This window comes from Corylus avellana, chromosome ca2 (assembly GCF_901000735.1).
Source record: "Corylus avellana chromosome ca2, CavTom2PMs-1.0".
Taxonomy (NCBI): domain Eukaryota; kingdom Viridiplantae; phylum Streptophyta; class Magnoliopsida; order Fagales; family Betulaceae; genus Corylus; species Corylus avellana.
This window is the reverse complement of record NC_081542.1, coordinates 6,764,962-6,782,510: the sequence shown is the minus strand read 5'-3', so window position 1 is coordinate 6,782,510 and position 17,549 is coordinate 6,764,962. Positions and strand designations below refer to the sequence as shown.

General features: G+C 34.7%; 1 protein-coding gene across 3 annotated transcripts; it reads left to right on the top strand.

The window, feature by feature from the left end:
• The first annotated feature begins 9,144 nt into the window (after positions 1–9,144).
• On the top strand, positions 9,145–16,237 carry LOC132168864 (probable serine/threonine-protein kinase At1g54610). 3 transcript variants are annotated; one of them, XM_059579936.1, is made up of 8 exons: positions 9,145–9,340; positions 9,809–10,204; positions 10,820–10,882; positions 10,963–11,280; positions 12,136–12,363; positions 13,887–13,987; positions 14,588–14,705; positions 15,511–16,237. In XM_059579936.1, the coding sequence occupies exons 2-8, from the start codon at positions 9,842–9,844 to the stop codon at positions 15,847–15,849; spliced, it is 1,530 nt and encodes a 509-aa protein (XP_059435919.1). In that variant the 5' UTR covers positions 9,145–9,340; positions 9,809–9,841; the 3' UTR covers positions 15,850–16,237. The 3 variants fall into 3 exon arrangements, with proteins under 3 accessions (XP_059435919.1, XP_059435917.1, XP_059435918.1); XM_059579934.1 differs by having other exon boundaries at positions 10,598–10,882; XM_059579935.1 differs by having other exon boundaries at positions 9,774–10,204; positions 10,598–10,882.
• Positions 16,238–17,549: the final 1,312 nt, after the last annotated feature.

The following is a 17,549-nucleotide window of genomic DNA, read 5'->3' as shown; positions in this document are numbered from 1 at the left end:
TGCTGTTGAAAAATCTGGTCTCCTCTAAAGCCAAATACCATTTTTGCTGAACTGGAATGGACTCCTGCTTGTTGCTCTTCTTCTTGTGTCTTTCTATTGTAACAGAGACTATAGAACACCTATCTGTTGATCTGGTAGTCCAGTAATCTGGTTTGTAATTGATTTTTCTGTTGAAGTTCTTATGTAGATTTTGTTGGCTGTCTTTTCATTTGTAAACTCAACTCAACTATTCCTCAACCAAATAATCAGTAGTGAAATAGATTTAATTGGGTTATTAGGTCAAAACCTCTACATGTATTTCTGACATTTACCTTGAAGTTGATATTATCACTCTAAAAAAGGATCTGCTGTCGAATAAGATAGCCTGCTGATAACTGTTCTTCAAATCTTGGATGTAGTTTTTGGACGAAAGTATCTTCTTCTATATCATTTTCACCTTAGCTCTCTTTTGGTGTATTCCTGATCTTAAAAGATATGCCAAATGGATCTGGGAGTGGCAGTTTTGTTTGCAATAGAAAACTCGGATGTTTCTTACACCCATGGAAACCAAACAGCTCTGTCTTATTTGCCTTAAAACTTCAAATGAAAATAAAGTCACTGTGTAAAGTGATAGGCATCACCAAAGCTCGTTTCAAGGAATGTTGATACTATTGAAATCCAAAAAAACTGATTACGTGTGATGTTACATGCTTAATTTATTTATTTTCTCTGAATTTGTCGCTTGTCTGATATCTTTCTGAAATTGTGTCTGTGTACTTCCAATTTTCCTCTTTCTCCAACTTTTTTTACAGTTCTTTTTGATAGTTAAACAAAGAAGTTTTATAAAAAGCCGCATACAAGGGATAGTTAAACAAAGAACTTTTCTTTTACAGTTCTTCACAACAGAACCTTATGCTTGTGAACCTTCTGGACTCCCAAAATATCCCCCGAGCAAGGAAATGGATGCTAAACGATGGGATGACGAAGATCGGAGGTGTGGATGCTCTAAACCCTGCTTTGTACTACACTTATTTGGTTCTTTATAACCATATTTTGAAATTGTGCATATTGCTAAAGGTCTGATTGATATCAACCTGTGGGATCATATCCTAAGTAAGGACTATTATTATTTTAGGCTTTTTATATTGATTGCTTTGGTTAATATGGTAAAGGGCCTAGGCAACTCCAGTTTTTGTCTTAATTTACTCATGCTCTTCATCTTGGTATGTAAACATGTATATTACCATTGTTTTTACTTTCTAGTGCAGATTTCTACACTAATGCAAAACTTAGACCTCACTGTGGTTTGAGGCATATTGTTTTCTACATTTGCTGGATAGGCTGGAGATGTGTTTATTGTGATATGGTTAAGAAGCATATGATTTAGAATCAATAAGTATTAGAGGTCAAGTTGGCAATCTTATTGCTGTCAGTCTCCTTTTCAATTTTTGTTATATCTTTCAATTCTTATTGTGCATTTAATCTTAATCTGTTTATAAGAGACTCTTCGTCTAGTTTTCTTATTATTGGTATATAGTGGTTTGCATGGACCTGTCTTGTTTATATGAGGTATAAAATGGAAAGAATATTAACTGTATGGTTGTACAGATTAAGCACTGCTAGTAAAGCCTAGGCTGATGGCGTAAAGAAAACACATACCCGCGATCGTGCTGTTAGGGCATATCCTGCTCCAGAAGCTAATGCTGAGCTTCAATCTAATCTTGATGTATGTTTGATTCGTTGCTTCTATCAACCATCCCTTTTTTTCTTTGTTAATATGTTTTCTGGTTTGGCTTACTAACCTACTGCATGAAAGTGGGTTCAAATTTTAGTATCCTCTTTGAATAGAAAACCAGATGACGTGCTTTACCATTATGTAGAGATAATGTTATTAGTGCTCTTTGTGTGCCCCCTCCCATTTTTCTTCTCCTTTAGGTACTGAAGTTGACTCAATATTCTTGCCTCGCTGATGTTTATAAGTTATCGACTCAACTTACTTGGAAACAAATGTGGGAATTTAAGATTTGAATATTGTGCCCTTGATAAAATTAAAAAAATAAAATAAAATAAAATAAAAATGGCAATGTGAGCTTAGTTTCATATTTAGTCTATATGGTAGTTTGTAACCAATTGTCATCTGTTAATTTTGAATTATTGGCAATGTTAATAAATAACTCTAAATGAGACAGGAAAAAGTATCATCGTGTTTCATAGGCTATAAGTGCAACACTTGGGAACACTTTTGAATTTTTTTCTGAAATTGTAATGACTATGAACTCTATTTGAAATGTATCTCGCTCTCTCTCTTTCCCACTTTACACACACACACAGGCATTACACACACAGAGATAGATATTTGACATGCACGCATGTGCAGAAACACTAGGAAATTACCAAGATGGATATGAATTAGATGGATGATAATCCAATACATTAATGTATGAGAGCTATTGAAGTTTCTTTCTTAGTTTCCCATACTTGTCTTGAATTGTAAATTAGCGTTCCCTGTCTCCTTGTTATTGCTTGGGCTACCAGATTTGGTTCTAAAGTCTATTCAGAGATATTTTCTTGGAAAATGCTCATTTGCTAAGATATTCAGACGTTGAAAAAAGTGTTGCATAAGTAAAATGGATCATTGGATTTGGAGCTCATGACGTTTGAATAGAACTTGTCACTGAAAAAACAAGAAGTTGCAAATTTGCTCACCTTTACTGAGCTTGAGATATATGGGTTAGCCAATTCCAAAAATTTGATGAAGTAGCTTAGGCTCTCTTGTTCTAACTCTTAGCGACATCACGAGTGTGTGAAAGATCTACATGCATACAATTCGCATGTCAATTTGGCCAAATTTTAAAGTCACTCTTGGCTCAGTTTAGGCTTTAGCTCTAGTTTATCTTTCTTGACCCTTGGCTTTCTTCTGAAACTTAAAAGGCGTCTTGTTATCCAAGCAAATGCAAAGAGCAAGAGTGAGACCAAGATGGACAACTTGGCTTTCCCTTGGGTGCTTCACATCATATTGATTCTGCCATCGTTCCTGAAGATGTCCCATATAGTTCAACCTCTTTGGCTTATCCAAAAGAACGGCTCCAAACTTGGTCGGGTCCATTGGGTGTCCCTGCCGGTCTTGGTGCTCCAAGGTGGAAGAAGCATGCTGCAGTAAATGAACAAGAACTATCAAAACCACAGACGGTGGCCTACAAAGATGGAATTGATGAGAGGTGTCAGACATCAGATGACAGAGCTCATATCCGGCCTTGGTGTTCAAGACTTGGCTCCAATGAGCTTGGGTTTATCTCATAGCTTATCTAGATACAAAGTTACAAACTGAAGTTCAGTGCTGACAAGGTGTGTCTCTTTTTATTTGTAATTGGTTGCGCTTGGAGATGATAATTAAGATTGCTTTTTATGATCGTTGTTACTGTTGGAGTACATTTGTTAGTTTTTGGGACAAATGTTGTGGATGTAACACCCACCAATGTGAAGTGTATCATGATATTAGCTTTAGATGCAATGCTTCTTTGTGACTTTAACTACCCATTTATGATTGATAGAAAGAATATGAACTCTGTTGAATTTACACTTTTTAGGTGGTAGAGCAGCTGGAAATGGTTTTGAACTGAAAAGTGAGTATACAAGATTGTATTTTGACTGGGCTGGATCAATTTGGTTGGATTTTGTAGTTGTTGAAGCCCATATTCTTGTTTTCATTTTCCAATATTTATTACCTTTTTGGGGGGATTGTGTGTGTGTGGGGTGGGGGGGGGAGTAGTCTGTGCCTGTGGACCTGTTGCTCGAGTAGATTTGTTTTCAGAAGATCTATTTATTAAGCCTTGTGAAAATGGGACTATTAGCTTGATGAATGTATGATAACTATCAGTTCAATTCCAGTTTGTACAAGCTCTCATGAGTTATGCTACAAAGAGAAATTTTTGGACTTTCTGTTATGGCTGGTCAGAATTGGTATTATCTTGAAGAAGCAATTAATGAAATTTTGCAGGAATGCTGTTCCTTTTAACTCTGATATATAAATATTGCTTCTTCTTCTTCTTTTTTTTTCTTTTTTTCTAGGTGGATACCATGATCATTCAGGCCATTGGTTTGCTTGATGATCTTGATAAAGAGTTAAATACATATGCAATGAGGGTGCGAGAATGGTATGGTTGGCATTTTCCAGAGCTTACTAAGGATTGTCCAGGAGAACATTCTTTATGCGAGGACGGTGAAGCTCATGGATAACAGTACTGTTAATGCTGCAAAGATTGATTTTTCCAAGGTAGAATTACTCATTTTACTTTTTTAAGTAATTAAGTGCTCCCTATAGTTTTCCCCCTTCCCTTCTGTACCATTAGCCTTCTAGACATCTGAAATCCCAGCACCCACCCCATTCAAATTACTATTGTTATTATTATTAATACTTTTTATGCTATTATTATCGTTGTTATTTTTATTATTAGTTCTTGTCTAAAACCTATATGGATATTGACTAGTGGCTTCACCTGCAAATGTCATGCTACCAGCAAGTTACCTGAAAGTGTAATATGAACACACTTAAATGAACATACCTCACTATTGAAATTCTTAATCTCCTTACTGAGGAAAAGCATGGATATTGTTATCTGATTAAAGAAAATGAAGATGATAGTCATTAAAGTTTCTTTTTATTTTAATTGCTTAAAATATTGCAGATATTGCCAGAAGAGAACCGAGCCACGGTCCTTTAATTTGTATAAATTTGTCTTGTACTTGCCTGATCTTTTCTTTGAAGCATTATCTTATGTTGCACCATTGTTGACAGCTTGAAGCACGGTTAAGGAACTAGAAGGCAGAGAATTGGGTCGTTTTGCTGGGTCAGCCAAAGGCAAACCTAAGATAAAAGTCTATGTTAAGGATCGAAAGTAGGGAGCTGGTGGATTGATAACTGCTGCCAAGGTTTGAAATCTGTTTTTGTATATGCTTCATAGTTTTGCCCCTTGTTTTTAGGTGCTCATTGGCTGTCAATTATCCTTCGGTGGATTCTGTTCTTGGGAAAACGGCAAATACTGCTGCTGGCAATGAAGAAGAAACAGTCCCAAAAGGAGAGGAAAGCTGAGGAATTGTCTCGGGGAAGCAGCAGAGAAGACTCCATAAGAAAGGTAAGGAGAAGAAAGAGAAGAAGAAGAAGAAGAAGAAGAAAAAGAAAGTGTTGGGGTTATCCCACATTGATTGCGGAAGGAGCTGGTAGTCAATTTATAGGTGTGAGGGAAAGTCTCACCTCTTGACTTAGCTTTTGGGGTTGAGAGAGGCCCAAAATCACCAAACATTAGAATCAGAGTTCAGGTTCAACTAACAAGTTTTGGCCCAACAGTCCACGGGAGAAACGGATAGTCTCTGCATCGACCTAGAGCCCGATGTGTGAGGGGGAGATTGTTAGAGTTATCCCACATCGGTTGTGGAAGGGGCTGATGGTCAATTTATAAGTGTGAGAAAAAGTCTCACTTCTTGAGCTAACTTTTGGGGTTGAAAGATGCTCAAAACCACCCAACAAAAAGTTGATGAGGGGGACACAACTACGCCAACCAATGGAAATGACCATGTGGAACAAGATGGTGAAGAGGTGGTGACAAAGGATATGAAGTAAAAAAAAAAAAAAAAAAAGAAGAAACATTCAGCTGAGGATGCTTGTATCTGTAAAATTCATTTTTGGACCCTTCATCCTTTTCCTAGTGTGGTTTATATGTTATTTCTAATGTATCCTCTAATCTCTTGTGGACATGAATGCAAGTTAAGGGAGAGGACAGAATGTTATATTTGGTGATATCAGTTGATTTAGATTCATGTTGCTTTTGTTTCAAGTCCATTTTCAATCAGAGTTCTGCACCTTTGTGGTCAAATATCATTTCTTACTATTGTAAGAGTAATGTTACACGAACTTACTTCTCTACACCCATTTTTTCACACCTATAAATGGCTTCTAAACCAATATTGATTTTTCATCACAAATTTAACAGTAGTTTTAAAAGCCATCTATGAGTGTGGAGAAGTGAGAGCGTGTAGCATTTCTCTTGTGAAATGACGGAGCCTTAATTTTTTAAGTTTGATTATATTCCAGTTCCAATCCACCTGAAGGTTGTGGCTTGGGGTGTAAAGATTGTATTAGTCTTCTTTGTTCTTTTCTTTTGGATAATATTAAATCATTTGAAAACTACAAGGTATCATTTTCTTGGTGCACTGGCAAGCAAAAGATGGTTAGTTTTGCTGGATTGTTAATTCCTTTTTGAGCATGTTGATAATTGAGATTCTCCCTATCTTTTGATGAGATGGTCTAGATAGAAGATTTGATTGATGGTAGTCATATTTGACTGAACATCACCATGAATTTAGGAGAAGATTTTGGTAGAAAGGCTTTGCCCACGGATTATGTAAATGATTGGAAAGAAAAAAAGTTAGGGTGAAGCTAAACACCTATTAACTATAGTTTTTTCAAACGATATTACAATGATTTAAAAATCTAGATTGTCTTGTATACCTTGGCGGGAGTTAAATCTTTGGCCCCTTTACACTTTTCCATTAATCATGCATAGTGTCATGACAAATTGGTAGATTAATAATATAATAAAGCTTATTTTCATGTAATGATATCTTTCAGTCTTTGTAGGATTGAGATTTCTTATCATTTCTTATTTTCATCTAAAACTACTAGAACCCAAATAAAAATATTTCTGTTATTTGTAAATATATATAAATATATATATATATATATATATATATATATATATATATAGTAAAAAAAATCGATGGTTTTGTTGGGGTATTAATACAAGTCCTCATTTTCATGTAACGATGGTTATTGAGATTTGGCGTCTTTTGTTTGAAAAAGTATTTTGATATGACAAAAAAGTAAAAACTGTTTTTGTGTTTAACAAATGTGTTTGAGAGGAGAAATGAGAAATAAATTAGTTGATGTGACGTAAAAGTAAAATGAGTTGTAAATTTTTTTTTACGGTGAAAAGTGAAAGGAATTGTTTGTTAATTTGAAGAAATGAGTTTGAGTTTTATAGATAAAAAAAGAGTTGGTTGCCAAACCGGTTTGTATTTTAGATTGTTAATTAAAGATTTTATTTGAAAACAGCAAACTAACAACAAACAACAAAATTTTTAACAAACATGCTTGTCATTTCTTATCTTGCATCTAAAACCACTAGAAGTCTAGAACCCAAATAGAGATAGTTCTGTTAATTGTAAAAAAAAAAAAAAAAAAATCAATGGTTTTGTAGTTAGTAGCACAAATCCTCATTTTTTGGCAACACTTTGTGGCTCTCTTTCTCCTAATAAAGAGTGTATTTACTAGTTAAATCTCAAACAATTACTTGATTTATTGAGCATCTTTCTTTTTTATGTTTAAGAACATGATTGAGATTGAGTTTAAGAAATAGAATTTTTAAGTCAAAAAACGCTTTTGAAAAAAAAAAAGTTTCATTTTTAAGCTTTTACCAAAAGTACGTTTTAGTCATTTTTAGGCTTTTTGGATCCTTAAAAGCACTTTTCACTTTTTTACCAAACGAGTATTTTTTTTCTTCAAACGACTTTTTGAGTGTTAAAAGCATTTTTAGATCACTCAAACGTAATCCCAAACAAGCCCTAAGTCCAATTAAGGGTCACCTAAAGGGGTTGACTTAATAATAATAAGGGGCTTTCACTTTTCAAGTGATTAGGTAAGAAGGAAGACATGTTTGAGTGTTAATCAACACAATACTAAGAAGGCAATATTCATGCCCATTAATCCTTATTCACTGCCTTCTCGTGTGTTCGACCCATGTTGAGAGAGTACATGTGAATCTCATGCATTCCGCACAGACGGAAGTAGAGAGTTCCAACCTTTTAAGTAATTACAAAGGAAAACTTCACTTACCCTTCGAAGTGCCACTAGTTTTCAATGTCGACCTCGAATGATCTAAATTTGCAATGTGAGTATTCTATTTTTCAATTTTATTTTTATTTTTATTTTTTTTAATTTTTGCCCCTTTGTTTGGATTTTTCATTAAATTCTGGCTAAGGATGTCAAAATGCAAAATATTTCAGTTTTTTTTTTTTAAAAAAAATAAAATAAGAAATAAAATTCCCTTGTGACTCCACACTTCAAATGGGGCGATTATAATCGACCTACCAACCCCTAACTACTTTGTTAGGCGGTTATTAAAAACCGCTAACCTCTTAGGACGGTTGCGGTTAGCGATTTTAGGGGGTATGGCAAAGCGGTTATAACTGCTAACTACCTTCATTTATATATAATAATATAAATATATATTATATTTATATATTAATAATTATCATAATATAACATCCAAAACGACGTTGTTTTGATGTTAAACATGACTATGTATGTGAATTATGAAATATATAATGTGGTATGTGATGTTTTGGGCCAAGCCTTATTCAAAAATATTGGCTGGCCCAAAAAATTGCATTTTTTTTTTTCATCTTTTTTGGAACATTTTGGCCTTAAACTCTTAAAATAAGCCCAAAAATATGCCAATCCCTTAAAATAAACCCAAAAAATAGGCAAATTAAAGGCTTAAGACACTTAAAAGGCTCAAAAGTCTATATAAAAAAAGCGGTTATAAAACCGTTGATTATTGGATTGAATAACCGCTAACTTCCTGTTATAAAATAACCGCTAAACACCTAGGTGGTTGCAGTTATTAAAAATCGATAACCGCCCAAGGCAGTTGCGATTAGCGATTATAGTCTATAACTGCCGGTTATAACCGCTTCAAACCCTAGTGTTGATCACATTTAGATTTTTTATTTTTACTTTTTTAAAAAAATTAATTTTGTAATTAAGGATAAACTTTTATAAAAGTATATTTTACATGAGTATAAAAACATTTCACATATTTGCGGTTTGATTTAACCCTAATTTTAACAGTAAAGGTAAAATTACTTATATATATAAAAAAAAACAGTAAAGGTAAATTTTTTTAAAAAAAATATAAAAAACAGAATACCCACATTACAAATCTTGATAATTCAAAATCAATGTTACAAAAACTGTAATACTTTGAAGGTAAATGAAGTTTTTAAAAAAAAAAAAGAAAAAGAAAAAGAAAGAAAGAAAGAGTCTGTCGGTCTATTTAGGAAAATAATTATAAAAATCCATTCCTACGTGAATTGTGTGAGAAGGGGAGAGAGAGAAAGAGTACATGGGGGTTTTGACTTTTGTGAAAATGGGAAGATCTCTGCTGCTCTTTTTATTCCTCTTCTTGTCCGAGTGCAAAGAAAAGACTGCATAAAACACCAAAACAGCAACAGAGCTCACAATCTCTCTCTGTGTCACTGTCTTGTACCCCAATTACTCTGTTTTTATAACTAAGATTCAATCACTGTAAGTCTCTCTCTCTCTCTCTTGCCAATTTTTTTGATGCCCCAACAATTTATTTCCTTTTATGTATCTCACTTTTGAAGCTCTTTCTCTGCCTCACTTTCTTCAATACCCAGATCACCTTTTGCCTCCAAATGAATCTTGGAAGCTCCAAATCATTGATAATTGACTTTAATGAGTCTGTTTCTATCTTTTTTTAAAAAAAAAAATTTTAATTTTTAATTTTTTTTTTTTTATATTTGAATGGTTATATTTACTTTTAGTCATGTGGGTCAATTTTTGTATAATTAAATATGTTTGTTTTGTGAAATTGATATTGATCGATTGAAGTTCTTATGGATCGTATAGTTAGTGATAGACTTGATTTAAGCCGTTGACTCTTGAAGTTATTTATGCTTGTGGTTGATTTTTAGCGGCAAATTCTTTGTAATTGAAGGTCTCATTTGTGTATATGTGTGGGTGGGTGCGCAGACCATGTTGAGCAATGAGGCTTAGATTAAAGAAATGGGGTGTGTGATCAGTCGAGAAGTATCCTCGGGTATAGTATCCGAGGCAAAGGAGGAGAAGAGTCTGAGTGCTCAGTCTAATAGAAAGGTAGATGATCTTTCAGCAAGGAAAGTAGAAAGGAACGTTGTTGGGGCTCATAACGGTGGGATAAAGGAGGAGAAGGATGGTGGTGATGGGGGTCAGAGGTCACCGGGGGAGAGAAAAAGGTCTAAGGCGAACCCCAGGTCGGGTAATCTACCCAAGCATCCACGAGGAGAGAAGGTTGTGGTTGAGTGGCCTCCCTGGCTAACAAACGCATGTGGGAAGGCACTTGATGGGTGGATTCCACGAAGGGTGGACACTTTCCGCAAGATTGATAAGGTGGGTACCTTTTTGTTTTTTTGTGGAAAATGCAAAATATTTGGGATTTTTGGATGCCTCTCTTGAATGATTTTTCCCTGGCCATTCTGCAGTTAATAGCAATAAATGATGTTTATTTTGTTTTGGAAAGGGGGAAATGTGATGATGGTTGATGGGTCATGTTCAGAGGTTTTCCTTTTTGTGTTTTTTTACATCAATTGCCTATCACAAATGATGTGGCCAGTGACAGGCTCAAAATTAATGCACAATGTTGTTCAGTATATGTGAAAATGAAGGGGAAACGTGACAGTTACATCATTTGATATGGGCAATTCATGATGTATAGTGTTAAGCTTGGTGTATAATATTCCTGCTTTTGATTCTTTTCTTTTTCCTTGGAACTTCTGATGTTAGATTGGGCAAGGAACATATAGTAACGTGTACAAAGCAACTGATTTATTGACGGGTAAAACTGTTGCCCTGAAAAAGGTTCGATTTGATAATTTGGAACCTGAGAGTGTGAAATTTATGGCTAGAGAGATTCTCATTTTGCGGAGATTGGATCATCCCAATGTTGTGAAGTTAGAGGGTTTGGCTACATCAAGAATGTCATTTAGTTTGTACCTGGTGTTTCAGTACATGGAGCATGACTTAGCTGGGCTTGCTGCTAGCCCAGGAATCAAATTCACAGAGGCTCAGGTTTGCCGGTGTTTGCCTTGAAAATTGAAGTTAATGAACATGTTCTTTTTGTGCACTTCATAATGTTCCTCTTATTCCAGGTCAAATGTTACATGCATCAATTACTATCTGGACTTGAGCACTGTCACAACCATGGTGTGCTTCACCGTGACATTAAAGGATCAAATCTTCTCATTGACAATGGTGGAATACTTAAGATTGCTGACTTTGGGTTGGCTTCTACCTTTGATCCAAACCGCAAGCGCCCCATGACGAGTCGTGTGGTCACTCTCTGGTATAGACCTCCTGAACTTCTTCTTGGGGCTACTGATTATGCTGTGGGCGTTGACCTTTGGAGTGCAGGGTGCATTTTAGCTGAGTTATTGGCTGGGAAGCCAATTATGCCCGGTCGTACAGAGGTAACTAGTTACATTATTGTCTCTCTTTACTTTATTTGCAGTATCATATGTCAACCTTCTATTTCAATTTTGATAAACTTTGGTATTTAGGGTGATAGGTTCTATAGCCAATACTATTTTGAACATCCATGTTCTTGTCTTATTATGATTATTCCTAATCATGTCTACATTCTCTACCCCCAATGGTCAAAAAAATACTTTTTTTTAGATGTGCTATACATCCTTCCTCTCTCATTCTCACTTTTCAAAATCACCATTGAATCTGTGGGGTTCATGTGTGGGACCCATATGGCCCCACAGATCTAATGGTAATTTTGAAAAGTGGGAGGATGGGAGAAGAACTAGGGCAAGAAATGTAGCATTTTCCTTTTCCTTTTCCTTTTTCTTTTTCCCCTTTTCTTGCTCTTGGTTATTTTTAATTTTGATAGAAGCTTGCAAATGTTGTATTTATTGAGGTTCTTGTTATTGTTTGAGCACCTCTTTTTTTTTTTTTTTTACATTATCTATTATTTACTATTCTTTCCTTTATGTCAATAGATTTTAAAGCCTTGTTATTGCCTTATTCCGTAACTTAATGAATGAGGGGTTGGATATAATTGTGGTTATCTAGCTAGGTGATGTTGCCTGGTAATTTGATTTAAAATGACTTTGCTTTAGTAGTATGTCCATATTCCTATTTTGGATGATTCAAAATCTTGGATAGGTCAGATTTTGCATCTTATTGATTGGGAAACCTAAATTATATTTTGAACTTTAAATATATTCTTTTTTCTTTCCCTTCTTTTCACTGGTGGGTACGACATGCATATATAATGTATCTTTAGAGCAGGTCTGATATCTTTACTGCTCACTTAGGTAGAGCAACTACATAAGATATACAAGCTATGTGGCTCACCTTCGGATGAATACTTTAAAAAAGCAAAGTTGCCTAATGCAACCTTATTCCGGCCCCGTGAGCCTTACAATAGATGCATAAAAGAGACATTTAAAGATTTCCCTCCATCATCATTGCCCCTTATTGATACGCTTCTTGCAATTGATCCAGTAGAACGTCAGACAGCCACAGCTGCATTAAGAAGTGAGGTGAGTCTTGAGATATTCATGACCAATCTTTTTCAATTAAAATGCTTGAATGTATTCTGTTTTTGGCATCCTTTGATATTCATAGCTTCTCTAGACTTGACAATTTGAGCACTCTTAAATTCTTTTATCTATCTAGGGGCTTGTTTTCCTAAGTCGTCGATGAAACTAAGTGGAGGAATCCTTTAATCAAGTCACCTACTAATTGGAGTTGATGAATAATGTACCTAGAGTTATTACAGTCCATTGCAAGTTTAATGTAATAGTTTGGTTCCTGAAAGTCATTATTGCCTATCAATGCTAATTGGTTTCTGGTCCATTACAAGTTTGCTCATACACAGTGGAGACTGTTATTTAAAAATCTTGATTTTACGACTCATTAAAGGTCAGGTTCTTAATCTTTTTCCTCCTAGCTATCTTCCAAGAAGATGCACTCCTTGGGGGTGTTTGTTAAACAACACCCCACCACACCGCACTGTTCATGAAAAAAAATAAATAATGATTGATATGGGAAAATGAAAAAGTGGTATTGGAATTGGAAAGTAGAAAATTTTGTTTTGTAGTGATTTTTTTATTTGAATAGTAATAAAAAGTAAATGATGTGATATAAAAAGTGAATGATTTGATATAAAAGTAAGAATGTTTTTTTTGGAAAAAATGAAGTGAATAGTGTGGTGGAATGTGGGGGAATGTGAGGGGGTTTAACAAACACCCCCCTTAAGACCCAAAAAAGTTGAGACAAGACCTGTTGTTGACAAATCTGGTCTCCTCAAAAGCCCAATACCATTTTGCTGAACTGAAATGGACTCCTGCTCGATGATCCTGTTGTTGTGTCTTTCTATTGTAACACAGACTATACAACACCTATCTGTTGATCTGGTAGTCCACTAATCTGGTTTTGGAATTGGTTTTTCTGTTGAAGCTCTTATATATATTTTGTTGGCTGTCTTTTCATTTGTAAACTGAACTCAACTATTCCTCAACCAAATAATCACTAGTGAAATAGATTTAATTAGGTTATTAGGTCAAAACCTCTACATGTATATCTGACATTTACCTTGAAGTTGATATTATCACTGTAAAACAGGATCTGCTGTTGAAAAGATAGCCTACTGATAACTGTTCTTCAAATCTTGGATGTATTTTTTGGACGAAAGTATGTTGTTCTATATCATTTTGACCTTCTTTTGGTGTATTCTTGATCTTAAAAGATATGCCTAATGGATCTGGGAGTGGCAGTTTTGTTTGCTATATAAAACTCGGGTGTTTCTGACACCCATGGAAACCAAATAGCTCTATCTTATTTGCTCAAAATTTCTAAAGAAAATGAAGTCACTGTGTAAAGTGATAAGCATCACGAAGGCTGCTATCAAGTTATTTAGATATATTGAAATCCTATAAAATTGATTATGTGTGATGTTACTTGCTTAATTTATTTATTTTCTCTGAATTTGTCACTTGTCTGATATCTTTCTGAAATTGTGTCTGTGTACTTCCAATGTTCCACTTTCCCAACTTTTTTACAGTTCTTCACAACAGAACCTTATGCTTGTGAACCTTCTAGCCTCCCAAAATATCCCCCGAGCAAGGAAATGGATGCTAAACGGCGGGATGACGAAGCTCGGAGGTGTGGATGCTCTAAACCCTGCCTTTTGCTACAAATATTCGGTTCTTTATGACAATATTTTGAAATTGTGCATATTGCTAAAGGTCTGATTGATATCAACCTGTGGGATCATATCCTAAGTATTATTTAAGGCTTTTATGTTTATTGCTTTGGTTAGTATAGTAAAGGGGCCTAGGCAATTCCACCTTTTGTCTTAATTTACTCATGGTCTTCATTTTGGTAGTAAACATGTATATTAGCATGGTTTTTACTTTTTAGTACTGATTTGTACAATGCAAAACTTAGACCTCACTGTGGTTTGAGGCATATTGTTTTCTACATTTGCAGGATAGGCTGGAGATGTGTTAATTGTGATATGGTTAAGAAGCATATGATTTAGAATCGATAAGTGGTAGAGGTTAAGTTGGCAATCTTGTTGCAGTCAGTCTCCATTTCAATTTTGTTATATCTTAAATTCTTATTGTGCATTTATTCTTTAATCTGTTTGTGAGAGATTGTTTGTCTAGTTTTCTTATTGTTGGTATGTAGTGGTTTGCATGGACTTGTCTTGCTTATATGAGGTATACAATGGGGAATAATATTAACTGTGTGGTTGTGCAGATTAAGAGCTGCTAGTAAAGCCCAGGCTGATGGTGTAAAGAAAACGCGTACCCGTGATCGTGCTGTTAGGGCACATCCTGCTCCAGAAGCCAATGCTGAGCTTCAATCTAATGTTGATGTATGTTTGATTCGTTGCTTCTATCAACCATCCCTTTTTCTCTTTGTTAATATGTTTTCTGGTTTGGCTTACTAACCTACTGCATAAACGTGGGTTCAAATTTTAGTATCCTCTGTGAATAGATAACCAGATACTAAAGTTTTAGTATGAGAGCTATTGATGTTTTTTTCTTAGTTTGCCATACTTCATGCCCTGAATCGTTAAGTTAGTGTGCCCTGTCTCCTTGTTATTTCTAGGGCTACCGGATTTTGTTCTAAAGTAGATTGATTCAGAGGTAGTTTGTTGGAAAGTGTTCATTTGCTAAGCTATTCAGACTTTGAAAAAGTGTTGTATAAGTAAACTGGGTCATATGGAGCTCATGGCTTTTGAATAGTATTGTTAAATCACCACTTATTTCAAAAGCTTAAGCCTAAAATGGGGGGTGAATTGACGGAGTCAGGATTTGAACTCATAACCTCTAGCTCTGGTACCATGTTAAATCATAATTTATCCCAAAAGCTTAAGCTTATAAGAAAAAATGAATTTTATTATTTAATCAATACTTTAACAAATAGAACTTGCCGTTGAACAAACAAGAAATTGAAAATTTGTTCGTCTTTACTGAGCTTGAGATATATGGGTTAGCCAATTTCAAAATTTTGATGAAGCAACTTAGGCTACCTTGTTCTCACTCTTAGCGTGTGTGAAAGATCAACGTGCAAACAATTCACATGTCAATTTGACCAAAATTTAAAGTCACTCTTGACTCAGTTCAGGTTTTAGTTCTAGTTTATCTTTCTTTACTTTTGGCTTTCTTCTGAAACAGAGAAGGCGTCTTGTTACCCAAGCAAATGCAAAGAGCAAGAGTGAGAAGTTTCCTCCACCACACCAAGATGGACAACTTGGCTTTCCCTTGGGTGCTTCGCAGCATATTGATCCTGCCAATGTTCCTCGAGATGTCTCATATAGTTCAACCTCTTTGGCTTATCCAAAAGAACGGCTCCAAACTTGGTCGGGTCCATTGGGTGACCCTGCCGGCCTTGGTGCTCCAAGGCGGAAGAAGCATGTTGCAGTCAGTGAACGAGAACCGTCAAAACCACAGACGGCAGCCCACAAAGACAGAAGTGCAGATGCTCGTGGTAAAGGAAAGAACAGCATGGTTTAAACTTTGAGTGTTTACATCAAGATTCAGATCTGTTAAGCTGGATTGCCTATGCTCAACACAGTTTTGATGAAGTCCTACTGCAATGTAAGGCAAGTCTATCAAATCAGCCTGGCTTCTTTTCGCATTGAAGGATGTGATTGATTGGTTGGTTAAAGGTTCTGGGGGTATGATCAATTTTTCATCTATAGTCCCTTACCTTTTCCCCACAGAAAAGATAACAAAGAAAGCAAAATCCTGTTCAATTTGCTGTGACACTGAACAAAATTCTCATATGTATATCTTCATTTATTTATTTTAGTTCCAGGTTCCTCGTTTGAAAACTGAATCCTGACTAGAATGGTTAAAAAGAATCTAATAAAGGCAGCAGAGCCACATTCTTGTGTTTTAAGTTTTGTTCAGCAATCCGACTTCTCAAGCTAGATGCCTTTCAAATGCAGTAGACTGCAATTCTGTCTGTGTTGTTCATTGTACATCGTTTGCATAGCAACTTTTACTTTTTACTTTAGACCAATGCTTATGTTCGTTATTTTGATAATCTTTTGAATGGCCGGAGATATTTGTCTGAATAATGCTATAAATTACATTTTTATTTTACAATTATCTCATAATGTTAGCATAGCAATTTCAATCAACTTTTTTATTTTTTTGGTTATCTAATAAGGATTGATCCAACGGTTACATTGGTATTATGAGATAGTTGTAGGATATAAATGTTGTTTCTAGCCGTACTTTTTTTGTTGGCATTCTTTGGGCATTAGATTCGGCAGCAATCATTCCGTCATCAATGTGGGTAATGTATATGAAAATAAAAAATCAGTTGAAAAATTTCTATCACAAACTCTAAAAGCCAAGAGTTTGAGAATGATGCTCAAGCAGAAAATTTCCCTTCAATATTTCGTTGTAATTTTCTTCAAACCAGTTTAAAAGAAGTTTCCTCCTACCAACTTCAATAAGTGTCAAGTGTAAAAAAAATAAACTGGCATATTACCATTCTATTTGGACATTGACACAGATTCTCAAGGTAGGTTGGTAGGTTGAAATGCTTATCACGTGAATGAAGCAATTACTTAAACAAGTATTCTCTTAATTTCATTTAAAATGGATATAGTATTAATTTCATGATTAAGATTTAAAGTTAGTATGTTTAACGGGGATGCAAAAAAATTTTATAAAAAAAGGATTTTTATTTATTTTAGTTTCTCTTTTTTCTAAAAAAAAAAAACAAAAATGTTTGTGTTCACTTTATGTTTGGTTCCCTTTCCAAAAAACAAGAAAAGTGAAAACAATAAAGAAAATATTCTTAAATTGCTCTTTCAAATTATATACATATAAAAGTGGTATGAAATATATAATTGTACAGTTGCACTTAATTACTAAGATTATGCACTATTGAGTTAGAATCAAATCCTCATAAACCCTTTAATCTTGTTTGAAATATATACTTGCGGTTTGTTGAATTGTTTATTTATTGAATTTTAATTCAATGGTAGTTTTAAAAGTTATTTATAAGTATAAAAAAATTATGTAAAAAAATGGGAGTAAGTATAATATTCATCTTATTTTATTATTTATACTTTTTAATTTTTTAATCAATTTGTTTTTTTCAACTTGTTGTTTTAAGTTTAATCTATTAATCAGTCAAGATAATATCCTTCCTTCTTCACTAATAAATCATTTCTATAATCAATTCAATCCCCCGA

Excerpts from the sequence above, each read along its gene's own strand:
- LOC132168864 (XM_059579934.1), top strand. The coding sequence starts at position 9,842 with ATGGGGTGTGTGATCAGTCGAGAAGTATCCTCGGGTATAGTATCCGAG. Across the intron at positions 10,883-10,962 it reads TCAAATTCACAGAGGCTCAG|GTCAAATGTTACATGCATCA; the intron begins GTTTGCCGGTGT and ends CTCTTATTCCAG. Across the intron at positions 14,706-15,510 it reads AGCTTCAATCTAATGTTGAT|AGAAGGCGTCTTGTTACCCA; the intron begins GTATGTTTGATT and ends CTTCTGAAACAG.